The 13,390-nt window shown below is 43.5% G+C and overlaps 1 protein-coding gene across 3 annotated transcripts in view; it reads left to right on the top strand.

Moving 5' to 3' along the window:
• Positions 1-8,528, top strand: part of Ercc6l2 (ERCC excision repair 6 like 2) — a 114,802-nt gene extending 106,274 nt beyond the window's left edge. For all 3 annotated transcript variants that reach the window (XM_045142786.1, XM_045142784.1, XM_045142785.1), the window contains one exon: positions 5,906-8,528. In XM_045142786.1, the coding sequence (XP_044998721.1) occupies positions 5,906-6,890 (985 nt within the window). In that variant the 3' untranslated portion in view covers positions 6,891-8,528. The remainder of the gene's footprint in view (positions 1-5,905) is intronic.
• Positions 8,529-13,390: the final 4,862 nt, after the last annotated feature.

Below are 13,390 nucleotides of genomic sequence, written 5' to 3'. Positions count from 1 at the left end.
AAATTTGAGGCCAGCCAATGATATATGAGACCCTATATCTAAATAACTAAATAATAAATAAACAAATAACATTTATGCTCCGCTCATCAACTTGTTAGATATATAGCATCAATAGAGGCAGAGGTAGAGATCTTAGTGCACTACCAGGTTAAGGGTTGACATCACATCATAAGATTCCAAAACTAAAAAAAAAAAAAAGATAAATATAAAGTGGCATGGGACAAGACAGAAAGGAACACACTGCTACACTGCTTTGGTAGAGAAAAATAAGATGGCAGGGTAAGACCGCCTTCCCAGGTGGCGCGGAAGTTGAGACTTGAACAGTGGAGGCAGCGTAAGAGCATCCCTGGGGAGGGAAGAGGTTTGGTGACTCCAGGAAGAGAAGTCTGATGGATTTGTAAACCAGCCAGTGGCTTGAGCTGAAGATAGGACATAGGTGGTGCTGAAGCAGGTCAGCATTTGCACTGGGAGGAACTCGAACTTGGTTTCAGATGCAGAGAAGCTGTTTAGAAGACCTGGCATGTGCTTGTAAAGACTTCCCATCTTCGTTTGAAAGAAGGAAGCAATGTGGAGAGGGGAGAGGAGGAAGAACCAGGTGGTGGCAGTTGGCTCTAGAATGATTGCCTTGAGGATAGAGCCAGATGGAGGGAGGCTGATGGCCAGTTCCAGGAGGAAAAAGAGCATACATGGTCCTAACCTGTATCTGGAGCAGCAAAATGAAGTTCCTAGATGGGGAAAATAGGAGGGAAGTTTGGAATGAAATGAAATCAAGAATTGTCCTTTGCTTATGTTAAGCTTGAGGCTCTGCGGATATTAGGTAGACATTGGGAATTGGAGTCATCAGCATAGAGAGTAGAAATGTATTTTGGAATCACAGGGATCAGAGCATGGAAAAAGGTGGCTGGACAGAGCCTGGAGGCAGTAGCTCTTCCTACAGGGTCAGCAGAGTGGTTTTGGGGGCAGAAGGCACAGGGTCCTAAAGTCCTAGAGAAGTGGGAGTTTCATAGACTTGGCCCTTTAGCCACTGACAAATGCTACAGGCAGATGAAGTAGAGTGGGCAGCAGGAAGCAGGTACTGGGAACTAGCAGTCTGCCTGTCAGTAGGCAGGCACCAGACAGGGAACCAGCAGGGAGTAGCTCCTTATGAACATGCAAAGGCACCAGAGCTGCCAGCCATTGTGGGCTCATGGGTGGGAAGATAACCTATTTGTGTGTTGAGGAAAGCTCGGGAGTTGGGACGTCATACAGGGAAGTGAATGCAGAAAGAATGGCATCTTAGAGTGAGGAGAGGACAGTGCCTACAATATTCCATTCTAGTCTTTGAGAGGCATTGGAAGAGAAGGGACAAACAGGGCACCAGTGTGGTAGTATTTCCTCAGAGAATCAAGAGTTAAAACCATCAACTTACAGAAGCCACTGTGCATCATGTAGATTTTACTCAGTACACTTCGCTGCCCCTGCACTGACACCTTTGACCTTGACAAGTGCTCCCTTGCTCCTGCTTGCTCACTACAAGTCCGCCTCTCCCAGCTCAGGGTCGTCTTCGTCATCACTCCTTCATGAGCACCCTTCAGCTTGCTTGCTGCTCTAGGCTTCCATGCTAATGGGGCTTTATAAAACCCAGCCATCCCCTGATCCTGTGCTGGGCACTCTAAGCCCTGCATTAATACTGCTTTCCATGGCACCTCCCACCCTCATTCTTGGTAGCATCAATATCCATGTGTGGGTGTCTCACTCAAAACCTGGCCCACCCCAATTTAACAGCAGCCTGCTATTCCCAAGGCCACTATCACTCCACAACTTCCAGACCCTTGAATTCAGTCTTCATGCACTCCAGCTTGGCCCTTGACAATGACTAAGAGCATGGCCCTTGACAATGACTAAAGACCTCTGGAGATGCTGGTTCTTGGGTTCAAAATCCTTCCTGGGATGTTAGCAACTCCCAGGCAGGCACCCAAAGGCAAGCACTGCTCTACACAGCACAGCAGCACATCTCCCCATGGGCGGATTTGCAGGGACTTCTGCAGCATGTGCCTTTTCACTGTGGGCAGTCATTTTGCTGGAGGCTGGCCATATACATGTGAGGAACACATGTGTCTGTGCCCCTGCTAGCAATGTGTGTCTTAAAAAAAAGAAAGTGGGGGCTGGAGAGATGGCTCAGCAAAAGGTGCTTACCTACAAAGCTTAAGGACCCGAGTTTGATTACCCACATGCATGGCACATGCATCTGGAGTTCATTTGAAGTGGCTGGAGGCCCTGGCATGCCCACTCTTTCTTCTCTTGCTCTCTCCTCCTCCATCCCTCCTCTTTCTCTCAAATGAATAAATAAAATCTTTTTGAATAAATAAAGTATAGCAATGGCTAATTTTTGCCTTCTTTTATTTATTTATTTTTCTCTAGCCAATCTACAGAATCAATGTTTCATAATTGAAAATGGCCATCATATCTAATATTAGAATGTCAGGATCTGGTTCAGGTCATTACCTAAGCTGCTGACACCTCTAATTTTTTTTTTTAATAATTTTATTTATTTGAGAGTGACAGACACAGAGAGAAAGACAGATAAGAGGGAGAGAGGGAATGGGCGCGCCAGGGCTTCCAGCCTCTGCAAACGAACTCCAGACACGTGCGCCCCCTTGTGCATCTGGCTAACGTGGGACCTGGGGAACCGAGCCTCGAACCGAGGTCCTTAGGCTTCACAGGCAAGCGCTTAACCGCTAAGCCATCTCTCCACCCGTCACACCTCTAATTTTTGCCAGCCTTCCTAGTCAGTGTCAGGGGCACATGTTGCTCAGCCATATGACATGGGACATTCAGCCCTGGCCGTCCTCAGAAAGTGTAGGCAAAAGATGATGTCAGCTCTGCTGCAGCTGCTCCTCCAGAGCAGGAGAGATACTTTGGAGTGTCATCCATGATGCATGACGACTTTTGTACCTTTGCTAAAGGAGGCCTATTTTTTATTTTTATTTATTTATTTATTTTTTTTTTTTAGGGAGGCCTATTTTGATTTCCTTTCTCTCCCCCTTTCCCTAAGGCTTCACTAGTTTGCTGTTTGTTTGGTTTTTTTCTCACAAAAGTGGTTAACTTCTGCTCTGGTTACACTTTGCATTTTGTTAAATGCTTAGAGAAAATCCTTTTAAGGTAGCAGAATTAGGAAGGTGAGTTGGAAAACATAAAGTGAGTGATCGTCATTACCCATCCTGTGGGTGGCGGCCATGTGGTTCAGTTTACTTGCAGACTCCTCAGGTTAAGTAGGGTTTGAAGCCAGGGCAGCAGGCGGCAGGGTCACATATGAGGTTATAGTTTCAGCACAGCAGAGGTGAAGTTACTTGGGTAGCTGCCGAGACATCACCAAGTCTTGGATAAATAAAAGACATCACTTCAAACCCTGCCAGTCACTAAATCTTTATAAGCATAAACATTTATTAGAAAGGCCAGGAAAGTGGATTTGGAGATGATTAATAAACAAAATAATAATACTTATTACTTCATTTGAAGTGAAAACTGGAACCTTTTAAGAATATGCTTGCTTTCCAACAAGAACATTGGCAATTTCTAGGGCAGAAATTAGGGAGCTTATGTTTACAGAATTAAGTATTCTGCTGGAGGTAGGCCTGGCTGATGATCAGGCGTGGTGTGCCTAGACTTGGAACATTAATGGGATGCTGGTGAGTACTAAAAGCTGCAGAACTCATCTGAAGCCACAAGTGTTCATGTATTACAGACAGCTACTAAAATCAAAGGAAACACGAACTTTATATAGCTTGGCCTGTGTGGCAGAAACAAAAGAGGGCATTAAAGCTCCCACTTATATATGCTAAAATTTTTACCCTAAGGATCCTCTGTTGTACATGGGATAAAATCCAGCCTTGTCACCTTGATATGTTCCAGATCCTCTTAGAACTGGGCCTGGGCATGTGAAGGCTTTCTTGCTCATCCTTACCTGTATGATGGGAGAAGCCGTCCCTACGTACCTTGCTCACCAGCATTCACCCTCTATGAACATCAAGGCCTAAACGGACCACCTCCACCATGAGCCTTGTCAGCACTGTCCTGCTCAATGCTTTTGCTTCTGTCTCCTCCAGCTGGACTGAGCTCCTTGAAGCTGGGAGCTGGGTCTTCTTCCCTGCTGTGTACTGTATTCGGCAGCACCTAGCATAGAACAGGACTCTGAAACGTCACTGAATCAGTGTGGGAATGCTGAAGGAACTAGCATATAAAACTCAAATATAATTCTATGATGTTATGGCTTTTAATTATATGTTACAGTCCCCATTGATGGCTTTTGTTTAAAGAAGTATTTACATCCGGCTCTCTTGGCATACAGCCCAAACTCAGCATCAACAAAGCAGTCCCCCATCTTAGTCCACCTGGGCTGTTCTGACAGCTACAGATGGTGGTTTAAACAATGGAAATTCACTGCTCACAGTGCTAGCATCTAGGGAGTCCAAGGTCAAGGTGTTAGCCAGTTCAATTTTTGGTGAGGGCCTTCCTCCCAGCTTGTGGGGTAGTCTGCCTTTTTACTGTGTCCTCACTTGGCAGAGAGAAAGAGAGGGGACTTAACGGAGAGGCATATGGGAAAATATTAATGAAATAGTAAAATAGTGTTATCGGTTTGTGTGCATGAAAACTGGAACCTTTTTGCTTGGGATTGAGAAAGTCTCACATAGCCCAGGCTGACTTCAGACTCTGTTGCAGAGGATGTCCGTGAGCTGCTGATTCTTCTGCCTCCATCTCCCATGTACAGGCATGCACCACCATGCCTGGTGCAAAACTAGGACTTTTAATAACACCCTTGAGCTGCTATTCTGGCCCCCCTTCATATAAAAGTAGTAATCCTATGACTACTACCTGATGACCTTTTTCACACTTAGTGGAAGCTAAAGGGCCTATTTCCAAGTATTGTCACACACAACTTGGGGGATTAGTTGCAATTCATACTGTAGTCCTTTCACCTGAGGAAAGCTGAAGTCTGTTCAAGGTACCTAAGTTATTTTCTGCCTCCACCTTATCAGTGTTCCAGAAGGCCAATTTTCCTCATATGCACATATAAGATCTTTTGTGAGTATCTTATACTAAGACTAAATCTACTCCAAATATATCTTCTCCTCTTTTGATTGTTTATGTGTTTTGTTTTGAGCCCTCTGTAGCCCACATTGCTTGAAACTCCTCCTACTTCAGTTTGCAGAGTGCTTGGAATACTGGTATATACCACTGTACCCAGCAAACAGCTCCTCACTTCTAAGTTTCACCATCTGTGCTAATGTTAGATCATTTGGGGAACAGGAATCATTTTAAAGCTTTATTTTAAGCTCATCACAAGGCATGTGAAATTTCTGTTATATTTTTGAAAGAAGGAAAAGAGAGAGAAAATTCTCCATTTTAATTTTTCAGAATTTTCTATTTTCTTCTCATTAAACTTTATTCTTTAACATTATTTCATAGACCTTAAATGTAATACAGATTTTTCAAATGTAGATCATAAAAATTATGATTCTCATGTCAGCCATAAATTGGTTTACTGGAGGAGTCGCATGCTAGGAGCCCATAATTCCTAGGAAAACCTGGGAGTATAAATCAGAGTAACCCAAAAAGCTGATGATTTCATGAGCAAAAAGATATTTTTCTGGTAGCATAAAGAAAGAGGCCACACTCATAGGATAAAGTGCATTCTATTTACTTAAGCCAACACATGTTAAAGGAAAAAAGCTACACTGCTTTGCCTCTGCATTTCCTACCAATGCTCACAAGCTCTTTAAAAATAAAATGTAGAGATAAGGACGTAGCTCAGTGGCAGAGCACTCAACTAGCATATGTGAATCCTTGGATTTGAACTTTAATACTACAATAAACAAAGAAATGAGTAAATAATAAAAAATAATCACATTTTATTCATTTTCTCTAGAAAACAGTTTGAAGAAATGGCCTCTTACTACAACTTGTCTTCTGCAAAGGAATTTGCAAAACAAGTAGTGGATGCCCCCTCAGAAGAACGGCAGGGAATGCTGAAAGACTTTTATGTTTCTCAGTACCCAGAGCTGAAAGAACTTTTTGAAGATTTCACTTCAGAGTTTATCAAGTCTGCCCACAAGGAAGGAGAAAAAGTCAGGAATACTTCTGAAAACAAAGAATGTCGTATGAAAAAAAGGCTGCCCAATTCTAAAACATTGTCACTTAATGATTCTACCAACAAAAATTCTCAGATTTGCAGCCCAAAAGTACATAAAGGAAAATCAGTTAAACATCAGAATCATAGTTTCCGTGGGGATGAGGTACTTTCTGGTGACACAGAAACTAACACCTCACCTGTAAGCTCTCCTGGAGAGATTGTTAGTGGGAAAAACAGCCGTATCCCCACAGGTACTGTGGCTCCTGACTCTCTCACTGGCAAGTCTGAGGCCCAGGAGAGGAAGTTGGAAAACTCCATGGAAGACCAGCAGGCCCTCACAAGCACAGGCATTTTAAGAAACACACCCCTTTTCAAACTGGAGAACAAAAAGCTAGAAAACCCAGCATTAAAAACTGCTTCTGTGGAAGGCTTACTTGGTGACACCTCTATTCTTGATGACCTCTTTAAAAGTCACAGGAATAGTCCCACACAACTACCAAAGAGAGTTCTTTCAGAACCAGTGGCAAAAGCAAAACAGAGACCAAAAGATTTCTGGGACATCTTGAATGAACAGAGTGATGACAATCTTAGTAAATTCACTGACTTGGCCACAATAGAAACACTGTGTGAAAGAGCACCCAGCACTGCATCTTCCCGCAGTAAAGAAGAGCTGGAAACATCTCTGTGGAAGTCAAATGATAAGTTTTTGTGGAAGCCATTCGACTGGGATCATACTGATGACAGCACAGCCAGTGGTGAGGAGCACAGGAGCCATCAGTGAAGTACCCTACCCAGGGTCTGTGATCTACGCCAGCAGTAATTTTTGTGCTGTGTGTGTTACCCTCAGTTGTAAACACCTTCTGTCGTCGTCCTTGTTGGTTTTTTGAGGTAGGGCCTTGCTCTAGCCCAAGCTGACCTGGAATTCTCAGGCTGGCCTCCGACTCACGGCAATCCTCCTACCTCTGCTCCTGAGTGCTGCGATTAAAGGCGTATGCCACCACACCCAGCTACCTATTTTTGTTAAATGGCTGCTCAAGTGTTTTTTACAGTCTAAAATGTAATCATGGGGTTTCGTTCCTTAATACGTGACTTGATATCTTAAAAATGAATTACAGAATAACCTATGTCATAAAATGGAAAAGATTCTTTCTGACTGTGTACTTATGTGCATCCATTTTAGGATGCACATAAGGAGGTTTGGATCAGTCCAGCATGGAGTATCCTTCCATTTTCAAAAAGCTTCAGTTCACACTTCCAAGTCCCATTTAATCTGAGGCCACACCATGCCCCCAATCACCCAAACATTGATGTGTCTTTCTTAGCTTGGAAAGTTACTGTTTTCTCCCCGCTTTATATCAATCATGTGCTATTACCATTAAATCATTATAGATAAAAGTGGCAATTAGGGGCTGGAGTGATAGCTCATTTGATAAAGCCCTTGCCACATGAACATGAGCACCCATGTAAATGCCAGAAGGCTATGGGTGACCCACCTGTAACCCCAGCACTCAAGAAAGAGACAGAATCCCCTGGGCACACTGGCTGTCTAGACTAGCAAAATTGCTGAGCTCTGAGTTCAGGTCAGAAACTGCCTCAATAAATAAGGTAGACAGTCAATGAGGAAGGCACCCAACGTCAACCTCTGGCCTCCATGCACACAGACATACTCATGCACAAACACAAAAAGTTGTAATTAGTATAAAATTTATGACAAAATAATAAAATAATTAATAATAATAAAATAAGCTAAAAATAATAATAAAATAAGCTAAGAACCAAGAGTTAATGTGTAAGTCTGTGAGATATTAAAATAATAGATTTATTACCATTAGACACAATACCAACACCTCAGCTTTTTCTATAGGTACTGTGATTTAATCAATACAAATAAAGCTTTGCAAGGTCACTTTGTATTTCATAAGTAGTAGGAAATGAGTAGACATTTGACTTTATTGGAAACATTTTGTTGATATCATTTATACCCAATCTGAAATGTGCTCAATGTTGAATTTGGAAACATTCAGCTGCCAGGTTCTAGCTGCACAGGTGAAGGAAGCAGGTCTTGTCCGTAAAGATTCATGTCTATGCAGCCCCTAAAACAGGGAAGGCAGGGCCTCAGGCTGGACTGGTCCACGTTCACATGCGCTGTTGCGAATTTCCCTTGGATAAAGCTGGCAGGGCTATGACAAGGGAGCGGCCATCCAGAAAGTGGAAGTGAAGCAGGTTGTTCAGAAACCGTTGTAAGAAAACCTGGCTCAGAAGTGGGAAAAAAATTTCTTAATGGACTCAATAGCCAAGGTTTCTCATTAGAGCAACATTTTGCCTTAGAGAAGTTTGAGCTATATTTTTATATGACGACCCAGTATTTATGTGTTCTTGCATATATATATGATTAAAATAAAATTTGTTTATGAAATAATATTTGCCTTGAAGCCTGCTTTGCTGTTTTCCCTAGGGTATATGTGTATTTATCTGTGTGTGAATGCTTTTGCACACATGTGTGAATGCTTTCATAACATTGAATTGATAACATGGCCCACAGATAATGAGAACCACAGTTTGAAGAGCACTTCTTCAGGCTGTGTAGACATAGTTGGTGGCTCTGCTTCTGCATCTGAGGTGAATCCAAACTTCTCAAGAGCTACATTTCACCACTGAGTGGCTTTCTGAAAAGTCAAATGTACTGTGCAGCTGCGGTAGATTGCACATGTAGATGTCAGCTAGCTATGTGGTCAATGGATGGAGCTCTGAGTGAGCAGACACTACTTCATCTCAGCTGTGTACTAGGTAATGGAACTTCAATGAAGTATACCTTTCCTAAGATCAATTCTGCTACTGTTTTATATGGATATAACCTTGGAATCACAAAATGAGTCATACAAATATTAGCTCTGTATTTTTAAATGATCTTTTTTGTTGTTTTTATTTTTATTTATTTATTTGACAGTGACAGACAGAGAGAAAGAGGCAGACAGAGAGAGAATGGGCATGCCAGGGCCTCCCGCCACTGCAAACGAACTCCAGACGCATGCATGTGCATCTGGCTAACGTGGGTCCTGGGGAATCGAGCCTCAAACCAGGGTCCTTAGGCTTCACAGGCAAGCGCTTAACCACTAAGCCATCTCTCCAGCTCTAGCAATGTATTTTTAAAATATAAAGATACATCAGTGGTGTTCAAAACAGGGGTAAAGTGGAGTTTACATATCTGTGAAATAACAGTTAAATAAATGTTTCTCATGAGCATCATATAGGAACAGTGTACCAGGTAGTGTGTGTCCTAAACAGTGTTTCAGAAGGGAAGATTCCAGGCTTAGCTTCCTACAGTGAAGTGGTGGTAAGGTTTAGTGAATCTGGGAACAGACAACTATATTTGTCATCTTTCTGTTACTGTAACAAATAGGAATCAACTTGTAAAGAGAAAAGATTTAATTAGGCTTAAGATTTAAGAGCCTCCAGTATATGATCATTGCCTGTTGCTTTTAGCTGCACATCATGGTAGGTGCATATAGCAGAGCAAAACCACTACCACTACTGGCCAGACAGCAAGGGGGAAAAAAGAGGTTTGTGGTGGTTTGAATCAGATGCCCCCCCCCCCATAAAAACTGATGTGTTTGAATGTTTGGTCTCCAGATGGTGGGAATTTGGGAGGTGGAATTTTGCCGGAGGTGATGTGTTACTGGGGCAGACTTAGAGGGTGTGAGAGCCAGTTTCTCCTTGCCAGAGCTCACCTCACCCTCTTGCAATGTTTTTCACCTGCTGTGACAAAGGTGGTGTCCAGTCTCTGCTCATGCCATGCTTTCCCTGCCATCACGAAGCTTCCCCTCAAGACTGTAAACCAAAATAAACCCTTTCCTCTCATCAGCTGCTTTTGGTCAGGTGCTTTGTCCCCACAACATGAAGGTGACTACAACAGGGCTGAAATCCCACAGTCCCCTTCAAGAGCACACCTGCTCTGTGACTTGAAAATGACCCATGGGGCCTTCCTAACCACTCCTCCATACTCCACCACCACCCCCCAATAGCACCACTTTAGAAGCAAGTCAACCACATTGATATTTAAGGAACACAAAATCTGAAGGATAGATAACATCTTACCCTCCACCCACCCACCCCTACTCAAGTGCATCTAACAAGAGAAAATACACTTAGTCCATCTCTAGGCATCTGAGTCTTAATTGTTCCAGTACTGCTGAGAAGTCCAAGTCCAAGGTCTCCGAAATGCAAGGCAGGCCCAGTTGTGAGCGCTGGGACAGAATGAAAGGTACACACGCTTCCCAGCTTCATTCGTGGGCCTTTCCTAATCCAAAGGTAAGGTTACAGGGATAAAAAACAGATCAGGCCAACTGAAGACCCAAACCCAACAGGGCACCAGTAGGCCTTCTGTTCCTATGTCAGGCATCCAGGGCACCCTGATGGCTTTGCTGGTTGCAGCCCACATAGCCTCTCTTGCTGGCTTGGCATTATCTGCTTGGCAGTGTCCCTCACTGGCATCACTCTCTTCCTCAGGTCTCCATTGCAGCTCTGGCTTCACTTACCCTGTCAGGAACTGCTTGTAGAAACTTCTCTGCCACAGACTTCCTAGCCTCCTAGGCCTTCCAAGGAAGTCTAGACAGAAGCCCCTGTGACTCTTAACTCTTATCCATATGGAGCTGCGGCCCACTATGAGAAGTGGTGCTAACTAACCCGCTTCTTCAAATGTCTCCTATAAACCATCTCCAAAGGCTTTCCACATTGTCAGTTACAATATTGCAGTGACCTCAGTGCAACAAATACCTAAGGAAACTTATAAAGAAGGAAGGTTTGTTGAAGCTCGTGGTCTCTGCGATTCCAGTTAAAGAGCAGTTCGCTCTGCTACTTATAGTCCTGTGATAACAGTGCATGGTGGAGCACAACCCCTCGCGCCATGGCCAGATGGTAAAAAAGGCCAGGGTGCATTTATCCCTCTCCCTCTCAAGGACACGTCCCCAAGGAGTTCTTCCCAACAGTGCCATGCTGAAGACCAAGACTTTGCCACGTGGGCTTCAAGGGACACTTCACATCCAACTGTATCAGATGTCGTCATGCCCTGCCAACTGAATGGGTGGTCTCATGAAAACCTTAGCTTCTTTCAGCCTGCATTCTTTCTAAATTAAAGTTGGGTTGAATTGGTGGTATTCAACTTTTTGTCTTACTTAAATCAACTCTGTCTTAGTTAGAAGCTCAGGTATTAAAACAATTAAAATTGTGGTGTAAGGGTTCAAGCAGCAGCTCCGCGGCTCCACAGAGTTTGAAACCGCAAGGATGAGATCATTGCTAAGAATCCTTCCAGCTTCAAGTTCCTGTGATTCTGTTTACCACAGTCTGTCTTCTTTGTTGAGCAGTGATAGTTTCTGGTTGCTAGCACTTACCACATATCTATTAATTGTGGAAACTGAGGCAAGATACCAAGACACTTTGGCATTTGAGTTTCCTTAAAATCCTGAAACCACTTCTCCGAGGAAATTAACATCTGCAAGTGGCATAGCTATCCCGAAGTGTTCAAGGCAAAGGAGCCTTGCTTTGCACAGATGATCAGTGATAAACATTTCATCAGTCCACAGAACCATAAAACACGGGCAATAGGGCTGGTCTGTAATGGAAGCTCAGTTTGTAGTTGCAAATCCTAAAACTATCCTTCCTTTCAATGTTACACTAGCTCTCTTATGAAGTAGATCATAGAAGGTCTGTTTGCAACATATATTTGAGAGAGTGAGAATGAGCATTCTAGGGCCTCTAGCCACTACAAACAAAATCCAGGCGCATATGTCACCTTATGCATCTGGCTTTATGTGGATGCTGGGGAATTGAACCCAGGTCCTTAGGCTTTGCATGCAAGTTCCAGCCCCATAGAAGGTCTTTTTCATTGTCCTGACTTAATATGAAAGTTGGTAACCATATGTCAGTTCCAAAAGTTTTTTATTTGACATTTAATGGTTTGTAAAATTCAAATGAATGTGTACCACTGCCTGCTTTACAGGTCTTTATAATAAAAAAAAACAAACCTATAAATAAGGACAGATGCATGGACTGACATGTCACAATCCAGTCAACACTGGCTTTAGGGCTCACCACCACACGTGTTGTTGAACCTGAGAATGATCCAATAAGATATGTATGCCTTTAAACAACCTGGAGTACAGGTCCCCTTTTCATTATTTGTTGGAAATTTTATACATGTATATAATGTATTTTCATCATAATCACCTCCCATTACCATCTCTTTCCCCTCTCTTTCCCAATCAACCCCTTCTTTTTCCCAATTAGTCCCTCTTCTACTGTGATGTCTTTGTGTGAGAGAGAGAGGGAGAGAGGGAATAGGGTTGGCTGCATGGATGAGAGGTTAGGTACCAGAACTCATGTAACTTACCCAGTGGCTACAGCACCGAAGAAAATGTCTCCTCTACCCTCAGCATCCTCGCCTTCTTTAATCATACTTGAGGTGACCGTGTTCTAGGTTCCATCTCTCTCCTGGTTTTGCAAAACATCCTTTGTCCTCTACCCAGTGCTTTGGGGACCCTTGCAGAATGGCTCAAGAGCCATCTTCCATTGAGTGACAGTACTGTGTGTGGGAGCCCAAGGCTGGCTCCCCGCAGAAAGAACAGCTTTCTTGTCCTCCTCACAGACAACCCCGGGATGGCTGTCGTGTCTCAGAAGAGCCCACAGGGTTTTATATATATATATAAATATACCTGTTGCAGTCAGGTTCACACTGCTGGTAGAAATCAAACCAAGAGCAGCTTGTGGGAAAACGATTTCTTTTGGCTTACAGGCTCGAGGGGAAGTGCCACGATGGTAGGGGAAAATGACAGCATGAGCAGAGGGTGGACATCACCCCCTGGCCCACATAAGGTGGACAACAGGAACAGGAGAGTGTGCCAAACACTAACAAGGGGGAGCTGGCTATAACAGCCATAAGCCAGCCCCCAACAATACACTGCCTTCAGGAGGTGTTAATTCCCAGATCTCCATCAACTGGGAACCTAGCATTCAGAACACCTAAGTTTATGGGGGAACACCTGAATCAAACCACCACAATACCCTATGGTATTGCTGGAATGGGAATACCCACTCCAGAGAAAGAAAAGAGGCAAATGTATCCCTCTTTGCCACCAGGCTGTTTGGTGCCCAGCACAGAAGTGGCAAGTCTGAGCCACCTGTAGAGGCTTTTAAATGACAGATGCCCAGATCCTTCCTTAGGGGATTCTGGCCCAGGGATCTAGGATTTGGCACAGACACATCCTTTTTTATTTGTTAAGCGTTTCA

This window comes from Jaculus jaculus, chromosome 2 (genome assembly GCF_020740685.1).
Source record: "Jaculus jaculus isolate mJacJac1 chromosome 2, mJacJac1.mat.Y.cur, whole genome shotgun sequence".
Lineage (NCBI taxonomy): Eukaryota > Metazoa > Chordata > Mammalia > Rodentia > Dipodidae > Jaculus > Jaculus jaculus.
This window is presented reverse-complemented; position numbering and strand designations above follow the sequence as displayed.